This window comes from Pleurodeles waltl, chromosome 2_1, assembly GCF_031143425.1.
Source record: "Pleurodeles waltl isolate 20211129_DDA chromosome 2_1, aPleWal1.hap1.20221129, whole genome shotgun sequence".
Lineage (NCBI taxonomy): Eukaryota > Metazoa > Chordata > Amphibia > Caudata > Salamandridae > Pleurodeles > Pleurodeles waltl.
The window spans coordinates 623468079-623492434 of NC_090438.1; the positions used below are offsets into that span (position 1 = coordinate 623468079).

At 43.0% G+C, this 24356-nt stretch overlaps 1 protein-coding gene across 1 annotated transcript in view; it reads left to right on the forward strand.

Moving 5' to 3' along the window:
* SUGCT (succinyl-CoA:glutarate-CoA transferase) overlaps nt 1-13311 on the forward strand; it is a 2876649-nt gene extending 2863338 nt beyond the window's left edge. The window contains exon 14 of the mRNA XM_069215909.1: nt 12793-13311. Coding sequence (XP_069072010.1) covers nt 12793-12956 — 164 coding nt within the window. The 3' untranslated portion in view covers nt 12957-13311. The remainder of the gene's footprint in view (nt 1-12792) is intronic.
* The last annotated feature ends 11045 nt before the right edge of the window (nt 13312-24356 follow it).

Here is a 24356-nt window from a genome sequence, read left to right on the forward strand (position 1 = left end):
AAGTCCGTTCATCATGAATGTCCATTTGGCCTTAAAAATAAACGTATGTTTACACTCACTCGCTCCTACAAAAATATTGTCATAATAAGATTCTCCTCGATATATACAAAATTTTCCTACATGCCAAGCATCTAAAGCTATTTTCCCTTGTGTCTTTATAGCAGCAAAATCATAGTTATCTACTGAAGTCCTCTTATGCAGCTCTTTTTCTAATTTCGCCTTCATCTGTGCCCTTCTATCATCTGTGCGATCTAAAAAGCTTATTTCTACAGCAGAGACTGAGCAAGTAAGATTCTCCCTATGAGCATGAGCCGTTTCAAAAGGTTGCATTGGCTCGAAAAATTCCCTCATTATTTTAGCATCCCAATCTTTAGCTGTCTGGCTAAGCTGCGCTATTATAGGAACATATGCAAAGGTAACATCATAATTCGAGTAAAAATACTGTATGTTAGTTTGACCATAAAATCTAGACATTACTATACTACCTTTACTGATGTCGGTATCTGTGTACACACATAACAATCTTTCGCATCCATAGTCTCAACATACTCTGTTAGCAAGCGATAGAAAACGTTATACGAAAGCTCTTTCTTATCGTGCAAGAGCCTCTCATCCAATGCTAGTCTTTTCAATGGGGTTAGTTCGGTGGCAGTAACAGGAGCAATAGTAGAAGCCTCAATATTCTCACTTTCACCCTTTCCATGCATTCCAAACACAATTGCCATTATTATTATTACACATGTAATTACCAAGCCTATACACACATATTTACAATATTTCTTTCTATTATTTTGCGTAGCGTACCTAGTCATGATCTGTATAAAATCAGAGAGCTAGAAGCACCTATAAATGAAACTACCTAGCAATTCAGTTACAAAGCTGAGCGAGCACAGTTCACACCGTCTTCTTCAAAAGGCCAGTCACTTATCGGTTAGCAGCATTTGTCTCAATTCGGCAATAACTCAGTCTTTATCAGTTTAGCAAGTCTCATCCGGTTTAGCAATGTCTCAGCTGATTGTTTCTTTCACGTTAGATTGTAGCAAGCAATATCATTTACTACTCTTTCAATCGACAGAGTCTATGAAACTTTTCTTTTCTATTGGTATCTCTTCTTCTTCTTCGTTCTCGATGCTTAGGGATACAAACTCGTCAGTCCAATCGTCATTGACTGCATATGCCCATTCAGGACCGGAATACCTTCTGTTTGGTATCCTTTTCCTTTTCAATTTTGCTTCTCTTTTCGACTCTGCCTCGCTGGCACTTTCCTCTTTTGTCAAGTCTTTTTCCTCACTTGACGATTGTTCCACGACAGTCACTTCCTTTCTTTTCTCTTTCACTTTTGGCCTTCCTCCTTCGTTCGAACTTTCTTTACCCCTTTCTTTTATTGGTGAGATACTTAGTCTTCTCTTTGCACCGTGTCCATTTGATGGACCTGCTGTCTTTTCTGTGGAAGCTTGAACCTTTTCGTTCTGTTCTACCTCGTTCCCTCCTTCTGGGGAATTAATCACGTTCTCTTTTTCTTTTTCTGTATCGTCTGCTTCTGGGAAAGCCCTCCTCTGATCAGGCTCTCCTGCTTTTTCACCTTTTTCAAGCCCTTCGTCACCGTTATTTTCTTCCGGCTCTTTATCACTTTCAGCTGCTTCAGGCTCCTTGTCACCTTCAGCTGCTTCGGGCTTTTTGCTACCCTCAGCTGCTTCAGGTTGTTTGTCACCTTCAGCTTCTTCGTCGCTGTCTGAACTTTCTGCTTGGTCTCCCCCAAGCGAGTTGGTGTCTTCGTCGTCAGAGAATATCTCCTTTTCTCCAACTTCTGCCTGCTCACTTTCAGTTCTGTTTTGTCCTGTCTCAGCACTCAACACTGCTTTATCAGGCACTGGCAGTTTCAGCGCTTCAACTTCCTCATCTGTGGGACACAACACCTTCTTTGTGTGACTGGCGTGAATCCAGTTGGGAACCCCCGCACACTTCACAGCGGTAGTTGTCGTCAGGATCACTTGAAAAGGGCCTTTCCAACGGGGTTCCAGACACGACTTTCTCACGTGCTTCTTTACCACGACCCAGTCACCTGCCTTCAGTGCGTGTCCTGGACCTTGGATCGGTGGCAAGGTGGTCGCTTCCACCTGGTGAGAAAAAGAGCGAACCACGTCAGCCAGTCCTTTGCAGTAGTCTAACACCATATCATCTGTAATATTCAAAAGCATGTTTGCGGGAACTGCAGGAAGTCTCATAGCCCTGCCCATGAGAATTTCATGCGGAGACAATCCAGTCTTTCTATCAGGAGTGTTTCTCATTGACATTAGCACTAAGGGCAATGCGTCAGGCCATTTCAAATTTGTCGATGCACATATTTTCGCCATTCTTGATTTCAGCGTACCATTCATCTGCTCCACCAGTCCTGATGCTTCAGGGCGATAGCTACAGTGCAGCTTTTGCTCAATGTTCAGTGCTTCGCAAAGTAACTTTATCACCTCGTTATTGAAGTGACTTCCCCTATCTGATTCTAAAGAGATCGGGAATCCGAAACGTGGTATCAACTCCCTCAACAATAGCTTGGCAACTGTAAGGCTGTCATTTCTACGTGTGGGGTATGCCTCAATCCAGTGACTAAAAATGCACACAATCACCAACACATACTTTAGACCTCCATGCACAGGCATCTCAATGAAGTCCATCTGCATACGACTAAAAGGCCCGCTTGCCCTACCAATGTGACTCGCGTTCACAACTGTTCCCTTTCCTGGGTTCATCTGCTGGCAAGTGACACATCGATGGCAAACTGCTTCTGCAGCTTGACGAAATCTGGGGTTAAACCAATCTGTTTTGAACAATCTTATCATGGCATCTCTCCCTAGGTGAGCCTGCCCATGATAGAACCGCGCAAGCTGTGATAAGAGACTATTTGGCAAAACAAATTTTCCATCATGTGAAACCCATAACTCGTCTTGTCTCTTTATACATTGTGATTTAATCCAGGAATCTCGTTCATCCTCCCTGACATTGTTTTGTAATGCTTTTAGTTCATCTATTGTATCTACGACCTTCAAGGCAAATGCTTCAGCTGGTTCGAGTTCTGGCTCATTTATCGTATTCCAATCATCCCTGAGCAATATACAGTTCAAGGCACAAAATCTTGCGACTTGATCTGCATATGCATTTCCCAGAGAAACATAATCCTGTCCTTTCGTGTGAGCACTACACTTTACCACTGCAACTTCGGCTGGCACCTGAATGGCATGTAACAATTCCCTTATCCTCTCCCCGTTCTTCACTGGGGATCCTGAAGAAGTCAGGAAACCTCTCTGTGACCATAGTTGTCCAAAGTCATGCACAATCCCAAACCCGTATTGACTATCAGTGTAAATGGTGACTTTCATCAATGCAGACAGTTGACATGCTCTGGTAAGGGCTACAAGTTCTGCTACTTGTGCAGAATAGACTCCTTGAAGCCATCCCGCTTCCAAGACCCCTGTTACAGTACATACAGCATATCCTGCTTTCAAAATCCCCATCCCATCTCTTAGACATGAACCATCAACAAAAAGAATTTGGTCATTTTCATCAAGCTTGGTATCCTTGATGTCCGGTCGAGGTTTTGTGCAAAATTCAGTCACCTGAAGGCAGCCATGCTCGACGTCTTCAGCGTTCTCAATTTCGGCATTTTCTCCAGGAAGCAAGGTTGCTGGATTCAACGTAGTGCACCTTTTCAGCTGCACATTCGGTGAGCCCAGAATTATCGTTTCATACCTTGTGAGTCTTGCTCCAGTCATGTGCTGCGTTCGGGAGCGGGTCAAAAGTATCTCAACTGAGTGAGGGACCATGACTGTTACTGGGTGTCCCATCACTATTCCTTCACTCTGAGTGAGGCTGATACCAACTGCTGCTACGGCGCGCAAACACCCTGGGAGTGCTGCTGCGACCGGGTCCAAAGTAGCTGAAAAATATGCTACTGGTCTGTTTACGCCACCATGGGCTTGAGTCAAGACAGACAAAGAACATGCATCACGTTCGTGGCAAAACAATGTGAAAGGCTTCGTGTAATCAGGCATACCTAATGCTGGAGCCCTACACATGCATTCTTTCAGTTCAACAAAAGCATCCATCTCATCTCCTTTCAGCTCAATTTCATCCAAGGCATCCTTCTGGGTCAATTTCAGTAGAGGCTTTGCTAGAGTCGAGAAGTTGGGAATCCACTGGCGACAATAACCCACCATTCCCAAAAACTTCCTCACCTCCTTCCTTGTCTTTGGTGGACTCATTTGAAGTACGCTTGTAATTCTTTCCTTCATGATTCTCCGTGACCCTTTCTCTATTTGGTGACCCAAATACTTCACTTTCTTCTGGCAGTACTGCAATTTGGAAGGAGACACCTTATGTCCATTCCTCCCTAAATGGTTCAACAGAGCAATGGTATCGGCTGTGCAGCCACTTTCTGTCTTTGATGCAACCAGTAAATCATCAATGTACTGTACTAGGGTTGACTCGAATGGCAATTCTAATTCTTCCAAATCTTTCTTTAGAATCTGATTGAAGATTGACGGTGACTCAGAAAACCCTTGGGGAATTCGACACCAACTGTATACCCTGTCTAGGAATTTGAAACAAAAGAGGAATTGGCTGTCCTCATGAAGAGGCACAGAAAAGAATGCTTGTGACAAATCGATGACTGAGAACCATTCGGCATCGCAAGGAATTTGAAACATTAACACAGCTGGATTCGGTACTACTGGGCAGCACTTGACTATGATGTCATTTATTTTCCTCAAGTCCTGCACGAGTCGGACCTTTCCACTCGGCTTTATTAGTCCCATTATTGGTGAATTACATGGACTGCTTAACACTTCTTTCAGTACCCCCTGTTTTACAAATTCGTCAATAAGTTGAGCAACTTTCATGAGGGTATCTTGTGGCATGTGGTATTGTGGTGTCTGGGGAAAGATTGCATTGGGCTTTACAGCCACTTTCACTGGTTCCACTCCTTTCATCAATCCCACCTCTTTCCCTGTCATATCCCACACTTCCCTTCCGACTGTTTCCCGTAATTCGGCTGGGATGTCCTCTTCAGTTATCATCGGGAAAAGACAAATCAGAGGATACTCTTCATCGACCGTTTCCACCTCATCCCCCTCTACACTGTCCTCTTCTTCCCCATCACTGCTCGTCTGGATTGTTATTCCTTCGTTCGAACACATGATCGAACAACCCAATTTGCACAATAGGTCTCTCCCTAACAGTGCTATCGGGCTTGAGTCACATACCACAAACTGATGTACCCCTTGATAGTTACCGATGCTGACTGGTACCGGATCTGTAATTGGGTTCGTCAGATGTCTGTTTGCTACTCCCACCACTTGAACTGTCCTCCCTGAGAGTGGCAAATTTGGTACTTCACTGCTCTTAACTGTTGAACGTGTGGCTCCCGTGTCAACCAAGAATGGGACACGATGCCCCATTACTCTTCCCTCTACGTACGGACCCCTTTGATCAACTTCCAAGGATGCCGCAAGCACACAATCTCCTTCTTCTCCTGAACTTTCACTCTCCCATACGTTGTTTATTCCACTCTCACTGTGTAATGGGAACTGTTGTACTGTGCCGTTTGTACTCATTACCTGACCCGTTACCTGTGGAGGAACCATCACTTGCTGCTGACTCATTGGTGCCAAGGGTATTTGCATTTGCTGATTAGGTACCATAGGTAACTGCTGTTGCATTGGCTGCATTTGCGTCATCTGCATACGAGGCATCTGCATCTGCTGCGGCTGCATAGGTTGCAATCCCTGCAATTGATTTACGGTCTGAAAATTTGGGCTTGGACCTCTCATTTTCGGTCCCCTCATTGTCTGAAATGCATTGACATCATTGTTTTGCTGACCAACACCTGCACCTGCACCTGCACCTTCCTGCACCACCATCGGGCACTCGCGTTTCCAATGACCTACAATTCCGCACACGTGACACGGCATCACCTTCTTCATTGCCTGCACACCCGTCACAACAGTGTTCAAATCCGGACCATTATTCACAAAACCTCCTCTGCCTCTGCCTCTGGCCTGTGGCTGAAACGCCATGTTTCCCTGCAACTGCGACTGCGGTTGCGGTACCTGCTGTTGGAACCCTTGCATCCCTTGCAAACCCTGCAAACCTTGCAAACCTGTTTGAGCTGCCTTAAGCTGCATCATCATCACTTTCTCTTTCAGCTTTTTCTGTTTCACTTCAATTTCGTCGCTACAGTATTTCGCGTAAGTCAAGACCTCGTCAATCGGTTTAGACTGCCAACAAATCAAATGTGACTTTATCATCTGACTTATCTCTGGCCTCAGCCCTTCCACAAATCTGAAGACAAAATGGAGCATGTCCTTCGCCTCTATTGTTTCCGTGCCACTGTAATTCTTGAACGCCTTCAACAACCTCTCATAGTAACTATGAATCGATTCTTTAGCCTCTTGGGCAGTTCGATCAATCTTCTGCCAATCCACATTCTTCGCGGGAACCTTAGTCTTCAAATGCTCAATCACCTTATAGTACAAGCTCATCACCATAGGTGATGGTGCGCCCGTCTCCCTGTCTCTCTCTGGTTCACTCGTCGGCCAACCTACAGCTCTTTTGCAATCCTCCCACAAATCTGCCGGAACCACAATCTCAAAGAGAGTGTTCAGGTCTTCCCAGAGACACTTTGCAAGCTTCACAAACCTGTCAGTCTGCTGATACCATTCAATCGGTTTCTCTCTCAGTTTGGGAAAATCGTCCGTGAAGGACTGAATGTCGCTTCTGTGCCATGGTACATGTACTAGTTTTCCTCCTGCTGTCTCCCTCATTGGTAACATTGTTACTGTATCACTACTCTGCGGTCTTTTCTCATTGTGCTCTGTAGCACTGTCCCTCCTCTTTTCCTTCCTCTTTACCCACCTGCTTTCCCATTTGTCTAAGCACCTCCACACTTGTGCACTCTGCAGCAGTTCTCTAAGGTGTGTCTTCATGCCTGCTGACCTCATGTGTTCGAAATCTGTGGTCCCAAAATCTAACCTGTAGCTCCTGCTCAAGTGTTTCATCTTGTCTATGTCAACCCCTTTTCTGTCAGCTGCTTCTTGCAGACTCTTATGTACCTTGTTCACTTCCTTCGTAATCCTGGGACATAGATACCTCAGCTCTTCTTCCGTGTAGGACTCTAACCTGTTCACACCCATAGTCCCTTCCACCAATTCTTGTGCTTCCATGTTCAACCTGACCCTATTCATATAGTCTTCTCCTTTCCCACTGGCTGAATTTTGTGTGGAGTTTAGACTGTTGAACCATTGTGTCAACTGTTGCGCATTCACCCCCATCAGCGTGGCGTTCACATCGACTGCCATCGATGGTTGAGGCAACTTTTCAGTATTCGATGTGAGAGGTATTATCAGTGGGGGGCTCGACCTCACCAATGTTGACTGAGCACATATGGGACTAAACTCCATCAAGGACCCAGATCCAGTTGGCTGAGCCGCTATCGGAGTTATCCCTGGGGTGTTTTCTATGCACCTCCTTTCGGTCCCATTCTGCAGCATTGATCCCTGACTGCTCAGACCCAAGTTAGGCTGACTATACAGAGGTACCGGTGGACCTACAATAATGGGTAGTGATATCGCGTCTGGGTTCTGTCCATTTCCCATGTTCTGTGGCATGTTCATTCCCACACCATGGGTCATCATTGCCGGCATGCCCATCTGACTCCCCGTCATCTGAACATGTGCGTTTCCTCCCTGCATCTGCTTCTGGGGCATCAAAAACTGTGTTGATTCAGCTTGTGCCATTGTTGGATTGTAACCATTCTGTACTCCCCTTACGGTTGGATCTAGAATCATTCCTGCACTGTTATCACTGTTGTAGTACCCTGGCATCTGCGGCTGATAATTTTCTGCTGGTTTCAACACTGGCACATCTGGATATATTCTCCTAACCTGCGGTATCTGCGGGGTGAACAGTAGACTCGAGTCCTTGGATCCCGATGATGCTCCTGAACTCTGTGTTTCACTGTTCTGTTCTGTTGTTGTATGCCGGAGGGGCAGAACTGGTACTTGGACCTTGTCCATTCTCTGCATAAGGTGGTGGACGGTCGTTCAGCAATTGCATTATCAACTCCTCATCCTCTAACTCCTCTTCTCTTCTCAACTTTTCCTCGTCCTCTCTATCCTTGGAACACTTCCTGTCTGTCTTACAGGTGGCTTTCTTACCTGTCTCCTCTCCTTCCTTAGTAATTGCGGGGAACAATTTTATCCCCTGCAATACATCTGACCTCCACACCTTCTGTGCATTATCCCACCTAGCATCCGCTAGTGTCTTTTCTACCTTCCTCATTCTGGTCTCGAACTTCTTTTGCTGTTGCTGTCTGGCCATTAGTTCCCAAATCGCTAGAGCCTCAAACTGTGCTGGTCTTGGAGGCACCTTCATGTCGTACATCGTGAATCTCAAATTCTCTAGGATCCTTATATTGAATGTCCCATGTATCGGGAACGCTACGCTCCCATGTTTCTCTGTCAGTTTGTGCCATTGCTTTAGCCAAAGACACAGAGCTACCCCCTTCTCTTCCATTACAATGTAAGCTGGTGTACCCTCGGGTGGCGTCTCTTCTCCTACGCTCGCTTTAATGTAAGACTCCCCCTTCATCGCACTCCTGAATGCTTTAAAGAATTTAATTTTCTCGTCTTTTATTTCACAAAGTTTGTAATCAATAGGTGACTTTAATTTCACAAAATTTGTAATCAATAGGTGACTTTAATTCCCGGAATACTCTTCACCTGCCTTTCCCCTTCCAATCGAGCCCCACGGACTGCGTCCAATCCGTGCGCGACCCTTCTCTTCAACCAACCTATCCCAGCGCGGCTCCTAGTGACGTCACACTCACACACACTGCGGCTGACAAAGCCTCGCGGCTAGTCTTCCTTCACTCACCTCCTCTCGTAACAACTTTTGCATGTATCGCGAGCTACCAAAAATTAAAACAGATCTGTCGGTTTACTACAGGAAGGGTAACACAATCGCTTCAGGACCTTAGGGACCTTTCACTAGCCTCGGCCGCTATTCCGTCTTTCTCAGTCCCCACATTCGCAAGCAAATCTGACCCGCAGACCTACTCTCAACTTGTCAATGATCTATTCTAGTGCACTTAGAATTTTGTCAAAGCCCGAAGTCGAAGTTTCTTTCACTCCCTAACACACGTGCCGACTTGTTGACCACGCCCGATCAACCTACTAAACCGCCCAGACCACAACATGGATCAACATACTCCGGAGTCTCTTGACCTCGCAGGGCCCGTCTCAACAACAACAACCACGTGGACCTTTTTATGCACAAAGCGCCACACGCACATGAAGTTCGACGACTTCCCTGCTCTCACACTCGGAGCCGCACCTCCGCTATCTCTATGAAGTTCGACGACTTCACTACTTCTACACTCGGAGTCGCACCTCCGCTATCCTCTAAAAAGAAAAATCCTCGCAACCTTTTCACACACCCTGCGGCAATAAGCTGTGCAAGCGCAAAACCCTAACTTCACTCATACCATCACTAGTACCGCCGACGCTGTTTCCATACCTCCGTTCTCTCCATTCGCAAGCTCCGAGATCCCGGGAAAGTCACGGTGGACCTAGCCCATCATCATTCTGTCAATCTATTTTATCCAAGAAAAATCTAATTCAACTTCTCGAATGGGGTCTCAAAAATGCGTAACCGTTAATTCAACACCATGTACTTTAAGAGTACAGGGTCCCAAAAGACGAAACCGTCCTCTGCTACCATCTACTGATAGAGCGGTCCGTAATAATAATTTACCTGTGTTCGGACGCTCTTTAGGCCGATGAATCTTTTGACTAAGTGGGAACTCTCTGTACTCTTAATCGATCAATTTCATCAAAATCAATAATCAATAACAAACATAAGCAACACCTTGAACAACATAACACTTTACAATTAATCCAGAATACATTTCGGCGAACCCTGACCTTTCAGTCAGGAATAACCACACCAGTTTATTGCAAAGTTAGTGAATTTTATTTCCCTATATTAACAAAGCTAGCACGATATAAATGTGTCTCAACACCAAATGATAAACATATATGAACGTTAATAGCTGTCCATAGCGGCGAAACAAGTGTAATCTATGTAGCATTTGAATCACAAGGCATTCGATAATAGCAATACAAATCACTAATACGATAATCTGTAATGAACTAATCGCATACATTTAGTCAGCATAACAAGATCTCAAATTGCGCCGTGCGACACATGGAATCCTCGTCTAACCTCAAATTAGCATCAGCATGTGGGACTTCATGCGAAAACAATTTAGCAACATTAATTTAGAAAAACTCTTAACTAGGGACCATATCAAAATCAGCAGTTGGTTACCTAAAAGAAACACAATGCAATTTACAATTTCCTTTCATATTTACCAATTACGATCAGCATACAAGGAAGTCTTCGTCTCACAGGTACCGTTCTTCGGTCATCATGGGTACCGTTTCTCGATCAGCATGAGACGGGGCAAAGGGGCAGGGGTGGACGGGGCAATTGCCTCACGGCGGCAAGGTACACTACTACTTCATGCAAAGGGATCGAATCAAAGTTAAAGTCTCTAGGGCAAGAATCATTAAAGTCTCTTTCTCTCGATTAGAGAAAGCATCCAAGTCTCTCAAAATGGCGTCGCAGCAAAGTGGGCCATAATAGCTACGAAGTCAAAATGGCGGGTATCGAGCTGGTAATGGCTACTTTCTCCTCGTGCACCTGGTTTTTATAGACAACAGTTCAAGTCCATTAGGGTCTTCCATTGGAGGGTTCATAGGTTAGCTTCAAATTGTCCAATCAAAAACGACAGTTCTCAAGCTTTTACTTAAGCATACATTATCCTTGGTGATGGGTACGCAAGTTGCAACATTGTCTACCAATTAGCTCACTTTCAGAGCCTCCATTGTCCGCACCTGCAAATCGACCTTGAAGTAAAGAGAAAATATGCCAGGCTGGCACTAACTTTAAGATAAGCATGTGAACAGTTTCTGTGGAAAAGTACAGCTTCAAGCAAAAATACACGTTTATTAGCACAGTGGAAAAATACGAGCATCTAAACCGTGAGACCAGACAACTAGGCCAAAGCCTCCGCTAAAGTAATGCTAAGCTAAAACATTTCAAACAAGCAAATCGTAGCACACGTTTATGACTATGTCGGATTAGTGCAATTCTAATACACCACGTTATATAAAGCACGCATATAAATGATGGCAAACTACTCTGAGGGCACATTTTGTCACCGTACAATCTTTATTAGTTTGGTTAGAGTCACACATGATTATCTCAGCACTGCGTTTAAGCGTTAATAAATCAAAACCTTCATTTTCTGCTTCGTCAGTGGGTAAGAGCCTTCATAGTTTTTGAAGAAAGACCTGTAAATTTGGGCCTTGCTTATTTTGGCTTCAGAAAAGCCTAAATAGGAGGGGTCCAAGTATCCATGACCCTGAAGGATATTGCGGTGATATATATATTTCATGATGTGCCAGTTGTTTTTCGCATTGCTGCAGCTGTCCCTGGTCACAGTGTCACCACATTGTAGAGTCTCTATTCACAGTTGGGTGCAGCAATCCAAAAGAGGAATGCTGTCTGTAGAATATGGATTTTTGCAAATCCCTGTAACAATCTTCTTTGCACTAGCACAGAGCAAAAACTCCTCTGGTATTATCTCAGATGTTGTGCAAACACAGCACTGTGATACAACACGATCAAATACATATAGGCCAGTTGCTTTTCTTTACATAATTTATTTTCACTTGGTCATGTTTGAAGTTCCCCTGGCCAGCCAGTACATGCCATAACAAATTGACATTATGGGCCATAGTTTTTTGAGAGTCATCTTATTGTCACTGACATTTATTGCGTCTGTTTACTGCCTCAGTAGTTGTCGGGTGGTTACCCCTGAATGATTATGTGACTGGTACTGAGGCAATCCACAGGATTTCATTTTCAAGAGAAAAGAGATTCACTCTGTAAAGGATAAGAGATACTATTGTGCAAAGCGTTGGTCCCGAACAATCGATGCATTTCATACTTAAGCCTATTGAAGACAAGCTGACTCATTGCCTCGTATGCCTTTGTTATTAATAAATCCCCGGACCAAACCGAGTCAAAACAGCTTCCCCTTGGTACCAGGTGACCTCCTCACTCATGATTCAGGGCTGGTTTGCCGAGCGATGACCATGTTTCGATTTGTTTGAAGTCAAAGAAGCAACTAGAAGGATTTTTGTTTTACTCGAACAACTGATTCCTCAAATGACCCCATTTTTGAAAAGTTCAAAAAAATACTAAAAAGCTCTGAAGTTGGCTAACTCTCTGGAGGTTTAAACTTCAAGAAGGCGGACAGTGGCCATACTCATTGCTTCTTTAATGTTTCCTGCGCCTTTGAGCTCAAACAGATAAAGTACAGCAAAATGGAGCGTTGAGTATCTCTCATGTCTATAGTGTCTCTTTCCTCCAAGTCTGAAGACAGGTGGGAAAACCAAACACAGCCAATGGAACAAATTGTTAGTTAGTAGCCAAAATGGGGCATCTTATATATTTAAGATTTGTTCACTAGGCCTAAATCTTGAAAAAAACCGCATCGTGAAAAATGCAGCAATAATCGTGGTCAGCAATTTATATAAAAAAGAATATGCAAATAATTTTAAAAGTATGCATACCTTCTTAAAACGCCTTTTTATATCTGCACTACTAACTTTTCTTGCAGTTCATAAAATTGAATGAATATCTCACACACTGTTAATTTTGTTTTTCTTTCAGGCCCTGCCGTGAGATATAGTGAATTTGAAGTCTCAAGGCCCAACCCTCCACCTCTGATCGGACAGCACACTGTGGAGGTGCTCAGGGATACATTGGAGTATAAAGAGGATGACATCAAGACACTGCTAGCCACAAAAGTGGTGGCACAGCATCAAGAGAAATGAGACCTACCATCACCCTGTTTGGAAAATACGGGTTTATTTCTTAGCCAACTATTGAAGAATGTACACATGAAAACAATGTACTACACAAGATATTATTGGTCTAACTTTTTATCTATCAACTACAGAATTTTAAATGTAAAGAGTACTCAGATGTGATTGCCATGAAACATTAACACAGTTGGACATATTCCTTTTTTGAAAGTTTATTTTGCAAGGCAGGTTGCCCCAAGGCACATGTCCATTTCATCCCATGTGGAAATGAGCATGGATAAAATATTTGTACTTATTTGTCATCGATTCCCTTGTTTTGCATTTTTAATGATCTTCCTTGAAATCTGCAAACGCTAATGAGAGGATTATGTTCTCTGTGACACAGGGATTCGACTCCTCCAGTGAGTCAGCTATAATAATGTAGGTGGCAACAGGTTGCCTTCTGGCCAGAAGGGAAGGAGGCACCATAAAGTCCTACTTTAATAAAATACATGACAACAAGAACACTATATAAAGTCTTGTTCATATATTCACATTGATGTGACAGTAGGGGTATGACAAGATCTGTAAATAATGTGCTTGCTTGCTATGTGGGATGTGGTCTAATTGCAAAGCTGTTGTTTCTGGTTATACCTGGGTTCAAATCCCACCATTGTCACTTGACTGAAAATTGTGTGATTCTCTGAAATTGAGTTAAATTTTTAATGTAATTACGTAATTCAAATACATAAATCTCAAATTAATGCACACCATCTGTATCATTTCATATCATAACACACTGAAATCGAATAATGACCCCACTAAAATGGCAGAACAAGACATCTTGTGCCCTGAATGAGAATGTAAAGAACTCTTCTTGCAAAATTTCTGTATTTTCAAAGCGGACACTAAAAAACATGCCCAATAAACGCTGACTTACCATCTACATCCCTTTGTGACTCTTTATCTAACTTGTTTGCCGAAGGAAATGGCCCACAGTCTGTCTTTTATGGGTAATTCCTTGGTGATCCCCCAATCATAGATCCCTGAATGTCACTCCTCTTACTGTTGACTCAACTGTATCTCTAGATTTGCTGATTTAGGGCCCATTTATTTTTCCCGTCCACCGAAAAATAATTTCTCATTACAGTATATCCTATGGTATTTATATTTCAGCAGACGGGGTGTCCATCACCATTATGTTGGAGTAACCCATCTGCCAAGGATAAAATCAGGCCCTAAGTCAGAATCCCAATTGTAACCTTGTCCAGTTCATATACTTTCCCAATTGGGCACTGTATGTCCTCTTATAATAAGCACCTGTAACACCTCTTTTTTAATCTGCTTTGGTCCCACTGGACTGGAAAATAACTGAACTGTGGTGTTCCTCTTTTTAAGAAACCTTCAGCCCACTCTAACATTCTTAATGATTTCCCTTCAATATCACTCTTGTCTCTTCCAACTGAGATTCTGGAGAATGAAGTTGGACACTAGACTTCTTACTTTAATGAGAGCAAAAAGTCTTCTAAATACAGTTCAATCAGGCTACTTCACCACGTTTAGCACTGAAACAGCTCTTCATTTGGGTACAGATGAATTAGGAGCTAGTGTTGATCAAGGTGAATATAAATGGTACTTTACTTTTCTTGACCCAGTGCCAAGTTCAACAATTTCTCCCATGCCACCTCATGTATAACATGGGCATCCGAGCCCACTCTGTGACTTGGCTCAAATCTTTTCAAGCCTGTGTCGCGTGGAGTTCCTCCATATTCCTCACTAAGTCCAACCCCCTTTCAGTCAGCACACTCTTCATTTGGCTGCTTGAAGTAATTATTGTCACTTATGTCTCACCCACAGCTCATATGAATAGTATCTCTGTGATTTGTTTCTATATTCTCTGAGTATTGGGAAAATTGTTCCTCTACTGTCTGTAATCTCTTGTTATTATGTGGTTCAGGTAATTATTTTTAACCCCCCTCCAAAACAAAACTTTGTGTGTGAACTTTAACAGCAACCATGTTTTTTACTCTTTTTGCCACATGTCCATTAACAACCCAGATTTAGAATTGTGGGCCCGATTCACATGTTTTTGTGCATGTAAGTAATACGGAGTTGTGCATCAATGCATTTATTTTTTTATAAACAGCAAATCCTTGTTCACAGAATACGACTTAATTGACTTCTATGGATTTTACTAATTCAAATTACACTTATAAAGGAAGAAAGGTCACATATAAGGCGGGGTTTGTGGTGTTGTAGGTTTGGAGTTACAGTTGGAAACATTTGTTGGTTTTAGGATAGTCATACACACACATATCTATGATTCTTGTGTGGTAGTGTTGTTCTGCTTTAAGGTTGTCAGCATGCTTTTCAAAATGATCGTTGAGAGCAGATTCACAATTGATCCAGAAGCTGTCCCACAGCAAGTTAAGAACTAGAGGTAACTGTTAATATCTCAATTTAGTAGTGTGATGATATGGGTTTTACTACATTCAAATCATGCTAATGCTAAGTCTCTAAGGATTCATTTTTTAACTAGGTCCCAAGAGATCTGATACAGGTTACTTCAAAACGCACCTTGTAATGCATGGGTGCCCAAAGTGCTGAAAAAAACTTGTGTAACAATTGGGCTAAAATTGGGACTAGCAAACGAGCTTCTGGATAGCTGTTATTCAAGGTCAGTTCTTTCCTTTTTGTAAAGCGTTGTTCAAGGTTGTCACTATATATTTAATCATGGCTGATTAATCGTTTCATATTACCCAAGTTTGATTAGAGGTTCCGAATGGACCTGTGGGTCACCAGGCTTTGATAACAAATGATGTCCCCATTGACATGATCAGAAAGAAATTGTCTTCCTTTTCATTTTTGGCTTGTTAAATGTACAGTTTTTGACATTGTTGCACCTCAACAGTGCCTCAGTTCCATCGAGTATCTTTCTCTTGAGCATAAGGGTGCATCAAGCAACCGTGTTTCAGTGCCTTGTCTGTGGGTCCTACCTTGCCATCCTGTTCTTCAATGCCTATGCTTATTTCTTGGAGGATGGTATATAGAGTTATTATGAAAATTCCTTTGTGATGTTTTCCACAATGTCAGAACACCAACCTGTTGTTGGAATACGAATTGAGAAGAAACTGACTGAAAATTGAAACTGGTCAATTCCGAAGTGACTATTTTCAGATCTAAAAAATAGTCTACGTCTTTCAGGGGCTTGGTTTGCTCCTTGTAAATCAGTAGGCCTTTGCTATTTCTTATTTTGATAATTTGTAATTTTGTAGTAAATGGTTACTGCGTGCTACACATGTAATGCCAATCACATAGCGATAAATTATGGTAATTCAACCATTGTAATCTAGGGGTCCCAAACAAAATAAAAAATTACCACAGAAATGTAGCCTAGAAGTTAACACATTGGATTAAGTAAGCCACATTTTGTATCTAGGTATCTGGTTCACCTCTTCCCTATCTTGGTCTCACCATGTTGCTGAATTGTAGGCTATATCAACGAAAGGGATCAACAGAATTATATGCAGGTGTTTGCCTAGCTCCCTGAATTACACCCTAGGCATTATACAAGCAGAGATAGAGTTAGTCATACTCTCTGAACCTGCTCTGAGAGGCAGAGCTACGGGCTGCCCAGAGCACCCCTTCTAAGTTGGGATCAACACAACAGAAGGTCTAGAAGAGGTTTCTCCCTTTTCCACATGCTTTCACTTCAGGGTATATCAATGCCTCTTGTGCCATAATGTATCAGGAGTGGGACACAAACAAAGGTGTGCTCTGCTATGCCGAAAAATGCAGCTTGGCACATTATGACCACCTGGTTGAAAAGGATGTCAGCAAACCTATTAAACAACCACAAACAGAACCTTCATTACCAAGGAATTTAAGAAACTAGGGCTCGCCAAGGATTACTTTTTGTAACAAAACAATATGATATCATTCCTGATGAAGAAGATCCTAAATTAGCCTATCAGCAAGGCCTGCAAAAAAACTGGCGGGAAAAGGTATAGAAACTACACAACTTCCATGTAAAAACATGTTTTAAAAGCATGAGAATGTGCAATGATACATTTCCACCCTGCCACAAGTGGAGATGTGATGACCGTTTCAATCTGGCCAAAGCAAATGACCCTCTTCTGAGCAGTTATATTAATAAATGAGGCATCAGCAACAGCAAAGTATGCACCTGTGCCATAGCAGAAAAAGAAGACGTTTACAGTCTTGCCTTAGTTTACTCCTTATACAATCAGTTAAGAGCAGACACCTTTGGAGAAAGGTTATCTTTCTTCATGTCTGAAGATGATGAAGAAAGAAAAACAAAACAAGAAGTATTTTTCCCGATAAAATCAAGCAATGTCAGGCACTGATAGAGTCTGCAGGCCTAAAAATCACAGATGTTGCACACAGGGGCATGGTGCGCGGGGGCCCATGGTTCCTTGTTTTGGAGGGGGTCCCCTCAATCCTTAAGCTATGCCATTGCATACCTGGCAGAATGCATGCAATGGCATGGGAAAAGAAACATTTAAACACCTGGGAAAGCCACTCTGCTTTTTCAAGCAGAAAAAAACACAGAAAAGCTACACTGTTCATGTAACATCGCTGGATGGAGGCCCAGCAAAAGTACCCCATATCCTCCTGACCATCGCATGGGCCTAATGCAGGTCCCTATGGCAAGGGGAAGGGGCAAACTTTCAGGAGCCCATTGAGTCCAAGACTTATGAATATTTATGCAGGTTGCATGACACTTGTGCCCCTCATGACATTCAGCAGGAGGGCCTCATTATTGTGCATTACACCACTCGCTGCATGACTCACAGTAGGCAAATTCCGGAAGTGAGTAAATATAATCCATTTATCATGCTGATGTTAGCGCTTTGAAATTCTTTTCCTTGCAGCACTCAGTATTGAGATAGGCCTAGGTCAGGTGGATTACAGCTTAGGCAAGACAACCTACACTGAATGCATCTAATAGCCCAAAACGGGCAGAGTGCTTGTCCTTGCTTGTAGGAACTATAACCCCTTTTCTTTCTATTCTTGTGTATTTCCCTCTTGTATTGACCACAATACTTGCAGAATGTCAATACCAAATTGAAAAAAATGACCACACGTGAGTGCATAGTGTGGTGGCATCCCCAAACGTATTTTGTTACCCGTTATTAGAACAATAGTTGCAGCCACATTTATCTGCTCTCTTCTTAATCTATTGGTGAATGGCTTTGCATGGGCAATGAGACTCTCCTCTGTGCATACCTTAGACTTGTCTGCTATTGGAACTTGATGAGTGGTAGAATGTGGCTGTGTCAGAGTTTAATTTTGGTGGCCCCTTAGAGTAAAACATGTGTGATGTCTTCCGCACTTGCATCTTTCAGAAGCCTTATTCAGAGTTTGGCCGATGGGGTACTCTGTCACAAACAGATACAAAGGTAATGATCTTTGTCAACAACACCTCACCAAGGGACTCCAACTATTGGCTGAGTGAACTTGGACCCACACCCAGCATCCACAACAAAAACCTCAGGAACATCATTGACAGCAAACGAGATCCGGGTGCTGGACCTTATTGTAGAACACTCCAAAAAGCATGGAACGTCCTTCCACTTCACATCAGAGCCTCTTCTTCCCTCATTGGATTCCGCAAAAAGCGGAATACCTGGCTATCTGACTAACAACCCTGTCCTAGGGAAGGCCAGGCACATACACCAGCTCAGCACCAGTATATCCTTGTGGGTGTAAGAGTGCTATGCATATAGCAAAACATAACATGGACATGTTCTTTGTAGCCATGGTACTCATCCACCAAACTCTAATTAAGGCCCAGAATCTGCGTCTAGGTTTAAAGAAACATCTGCCTCAATGCTTCAGGCTTGCAAACATTCACCTTTTTGTGCGATCTCCACCCAGTACTGAAAGCAATGTATTCTCAACTGTGACTCTCAGGATTTTGAACGTCTTTGGTAGTCTTCACATATGCATTGTTTCTGTTATGTTAGTTTTATTTTTTTATATTTGCCAGCCCTCTAATCATACTCAATCTCACTACCCCAAGATTTTATTAACGTTTATATGCTCTTTTCAGTGCGAGCCACTAATTATCAGTGAACCACTCTGATTATGATATTGTTAATAACATATGCAGATCTCACAAGCCATGCCTTCAAAATGTTTTCAGGGTTTACTCTAAAATGACAATGAACCCGAGACTAGGCATACCTGAATGAAACTCAAGACACTGTTTTTTTTATCATTGCTTTTATTTTTTTTCACAATACGCATTAAACCCTCAAAAACACATCACCTCATTATGTGGTTTTTCTCGTAATATTTGTTTCATGGATTACAAAAGAAGTGTATAGTTTTATCCTGTGTAGAACATGCTCATGTTTATGCCTCAAAAGCATTTCTTTATATTGCACCTAGGAAATACGCATTTGAGTCATTACCTGATATAACAATGCATTATTTCCGTATTTAAAATGTAATTTTCCAGATACAATAAACCATAAGAAGCAATCAACTGATTCCTTTGATTTTTATTTCAAGGTGTGCTCTTACACTGTGCATGGTTTGAGCACAAGACGTGTTTCAAGGTGTCATTCCCACCTGGGTTTTGTTGCAGGTGAGGAGACGTGATGCAATGCGAGCTGTGATCGGAATATAGCCAGACGTAGAGATAGCCGTAATGATAGATTCTCGGTTCACAAAGGGCAGTCTGGTTAGGAAGAGGGTGCTTTGTTTTTCATTTGAACCACCACGTGTAGAAAAGGATGACTACCTTCTGACTGCAAACTGGAGCTGAAGCAGCCGGCAATAGATATAGGGGGTCATTCTGACCTTGGCGGTCCATGACCGCCATGGCGGAGTGCGGCGGAAGCACCGCCAACAGGCTGGCGGTGCTTCCTGGGCGATTCTGACTGCGGCGGTAAAGCCGCGGTCGGAAAAGGGGAGCCGGCGGTTTCCCGCTGGCCCAGGGAACCCGCCGTGGCAGCGCTGCTTGCAGCACCGCCATGGGGATTCCGACCCCCTTCCCGCCAGCCTGTTTCTGGCGGTGTCCACCGCCAGAACCAGGATGGCGGGAACGGGTGCCGTGGGGCCCCCTAACAGGGCCCCACAAAGATTTTCACTGTCTGCTTAGCAGACAGTGAAAATCGCGACGGGTGCCACTGCACCCGTCGCACCCCTTCAACTCCACCGGCTCCATTCCGAGCCGGCTTAATTGTTGAAGGGGCTGTCCCGCTGGGCCGGTCGGCGGTCTTCTGGCAGTCGCCCGCCGGCCCAGCGGGAAAGCAGGAATGGCCGCCGCGGTCTTTGGACCGCGGTGCGGTCTTTCGGCGGGAACCGCTTGGCGGGCGGCGACCGCCGCGGTCAGAATGACCGCCATAATGCTCAAAAAGGCAGTTAAGTCCTGATTCTCACAAAACCTAAGGCGAGGTTGTAGATACTGAAGGCGACAGACCCTCAGAGCTCTAATGGCCCCAGTGGGATGAATTAAAAGCTAAGAAAATAATTGGAATCGGTACGCAGTCAATTAATGTCTATGTTGTTTAGGCCATTTTGCACACTGGATAAAATACCAAAGGACTGCTTTAGCTGACTTGCAGATATGTCCTTTATGTTAGAATCTTGGAGTAGGTTCGTTCTATTGATTTTGTTTTTCTGGTTTGCCTGGTAATGCTCTAAGGAGTGTCATCAAGAGCTCCTACCACTGATTGGTAGGTTGTTACGACGAATAAATACTCTTTTTTTATTTTTGTATGCATACCCTCAATATTACATAATTGTAAACAATGTTACTTCAACCAAGCATTAAGCACCAAATGTCTCATTGTAGCTTGTCTGCTGCAATGAGATATTTACACCTTTCTTGTATAGGGCATGTGAAGTTGTGGAAGGCTAAGATCCAGCAGGTCCCAATTTCAGACAGAAGATCCACAATCCAGCAAGCTCTGGAAGGTGTGTAGTCTGAGACTTTGAGAATTACTCAAGCCAGCCACTATCACATTGAAGATGTGCATTATGCAACATCACTTCGCACATATTCACGCAGCTTCACTTAGCACACATCTCTCATAGGCACTCAGAGAGATGTCTAGCAGTTAGGAATAAATGCTGGGGCATTTTTGTGGTTCTTGGGGGACAGTAGGATTTTTGGTTGTGGTAGGCCTCGATCGGGCAGCAAGGCAGTGATGTGCCTACCTGAGGATGTAATCAATGGAGACAGCAAATCAGTTGATTATAGTATTGCAGAGTCATATTATCATTCAAATGCAAATCAAGTAAATCTAGAGATATAGAAGGGACCAATGAAAGCACCAGGGTCACCTGTATTAGATGTATTTATCCTAGCTTTTTGATTAAGGTGCTAAATGTAAAGCATTAGACCACTTAAGCACACCTTTGTTACATATTTTAGCATTTTGTTTCTTTCGTGTCATTGAACCCATCTATTCTTCCAGAGGACTCGGAATGGTAAGTACAGTGAAAACTGTTGCCTGATTCTTAAAACCATACATAGTTCTTGGACTATTAATGGCATAAAGTAAGTACACTTATCACTTCTTATCTGGAGGGGGATTTCATACCAAGGAATCAAGGGCCAGATGTAGCAAAGGTTTTTACCCATTCTGTGTCTATGGGAAAAAGTGTTCGTACATATGGCCCCAAATCCTTTATCAGTTTCTTGCCTACAGTAACAGCAACCGCTCAGGCACAACCATAGGCCTTAATTCTTTCAGCGAACATGCACCGTAAAACTAGTACATTCACATAAGAACAGCATTGAACCATTTGTATAAGATCAGTTTGAAAGTGAACTAAAGGCCCCGCCTTGAGGTGGGTAGGTAGCAACGGGATTTTGTCACCTTTCTAATATTGTGTGCTTGGCAAGTGGCACATACTTCACAGTGCTCTTGGTCAGTGGAGGAAAAGGAAGGGACAAACCAGTGAGCATTTGTTGCACTGATCAGGACAGTTGAAGTCTTAAAATGTGTATTAACAGGGTTGCCTGTTTTCATTTCTACCGGTTGTGAATTCCTGTGAGTTTTTTCATTGTTTTTCAATTTTATCAAAAAAATATAAAAATCTGTGGTTTTTAGTGTTTACTCTTTGGTGCTCCATGGAATAACCTTCGGAATGGTGTTTTTCCAGTGCTTACTAAGAACTTGGCTTTAATTTAGTTCTTTCCTACTGTTAATTCGTTCTTCTTTCTTCCCTCCTCTTATTTCCCAGCCCTCAATCTTCTATTTCCAGCAGTCCAGTCCCACACCATGTCCAGGACATGCATGGATGGGGATATGTTTGCACCTCATTAAGATTTGATTGCAGCACTTAACACACCTTACTGCTGCTCCATTCTACAGACAAATGACAGTAGAATTGAACAAAGACTTTCTACTTAGGGCATGAGAAAATATCGCGTGGTGATCGGTGCTCTGTTATTACAAGCCATTATTATATGGCCTATTCTTTGTCTCAAGATATAAAGAAATATCTGAGGTAATAAATGTCGAATTAATGTCATATGTGGGTGTATTTCACTCTATCTGATTACAGGGAAACAGTCTTCTAAGTATTGATGTGCATTCTGTTAGCAATTGGCCTTTGGTGACAGCAAACTGGGCGTTGTATGAAAAGCAGCAGAAATAGTAAAGACTGTGTGAGGGGATGTGTGGTTCCTATAGGCATGCTTTGAAGTTTATCACAATGTAGAAACAATTACAGGAGTACTAGATACAGTATTTAAGGGAGGACATTAATTCTTGAGACATCTTTATAAACAGTGATTTGTGTTACCACAGTCCTGACACCTGAATACTCAGAAAGGAAAGCTCCACCGTGCTACCAGTGAAGGAGATTACTATCATGGTGGTGCCTCTTGCCCTAGACTTAGATCATGCTAACAGTTCAGCTGTGAACTTGCTGACCACTACACAGCAATATAGGGAACAATGAACAGAAACATAAGAGATGAACCATGCTTCTGAAACAGGTCTGGAAGTAGGTTAATGGAGTCCAGGCAGTCCAAGGACCTTGTGGATGGTCAAAGGGCATGCTAAGTGGCTTACCGTGGCTTGAAAGGATGTAGTGGGAGCATTCTTCACTGAAAAGAGCATATAGATAGAAGGTGCACTTATACTGCTTTAACAATACAGGGCACTGAAGCAGTAAATGTACAGCAAAATCATGCATTTCCTGGTTTGCACTGAAAAGCAAATATGCCCTTCTGTGTTGTTTCATCTGTTATAATCAGGTTTAACTGAAATGTGTAAACCCTATTAGTAAACAAAATAAAAAAAATATCTGTGAACCACAGAATTGATCAACCTATATTTAGTAATTTAGAAGCATGATTGTTGGACATGGCCTTCTCTGCAAGGTCACCCCCAAACCTTTAGCCTTCACTCTTCCTGTTTTGCTGAAGTCGTATTTTAGCTTTTGGACTCTGTACACTATACCACCACTAACCAGTACTAAAGAGTTTAGCCTCTTTCCTTTAAACATAGTAAAATCTGCTTAGACCCAACTGGCATATTTAATTTACTTGCAAGTCCCTAGCAACGTGATATACAATATATCCAGGGCTGGTAAATTACATGCTACTAGTGGACCTGCAGCACTTATTGTGCAACCAACTTAAGTAGCCTTTTAAAACATGTTGCAGCCTGTGTGTGCAATTTTAAACTGCCATTTGGACCTGGCAAAATAAACCTTTAGCCAAAAACCTTCCTTAATAATGCATATAAGTCAGCCCTATGGGAGGCCCTAAACATCCATAGGGCAGGGTGCATTGCTATTCAAAAGTTGACATGTAATTTTAGGTTTTACATATTCTGGTAGTGAAAAACTCTCAAATTTGTTTTTCAGTATTGCAAGACCTACCTCTCCTGTAGGATAACTTTGGATTACCTTATTACATTTAATAAGTGATGAATTGTGTTTGCGAGCAGGTAGGAATATCTTGTTTGGTGTCTGAGGGATTGCAATTTAAAATGCTGTTTGTCACAATTCTGAAGATGCCACTTTAAGAAAGTTGGGATTTTCTTGTCCTAACCATTTAGGGTCTACAGCCTGTATCCCGGGTCACATGACTAAGCGTACTTGGCAGGTGCCCTTTGTGTACTCGTGTCAGAAAGTCACACAATAGATGGTCTGGCTGTTTGAAGGATGGGCTAGCCTGGCTTGATGAGAGTGGCGGAGCTGTCACCTTCCACACTTACACTTCAAAGACATTGCCCCTCATTTTAACCCTAGTGGTCTTTTGACCGCCAGGGTTAATGTGGCAGTACCACTGCCAAAAGGCTGATGGTGTATACCGCCACATCACCACTCATACCGCTTTGGCGGTATGAACTGCAGGGCCGGAGATGTGCATCTCCGACCCAGCAGTCCACACGTGACTGCCAGCAGTATAATGAGCTGGCCTACCGCCATGGT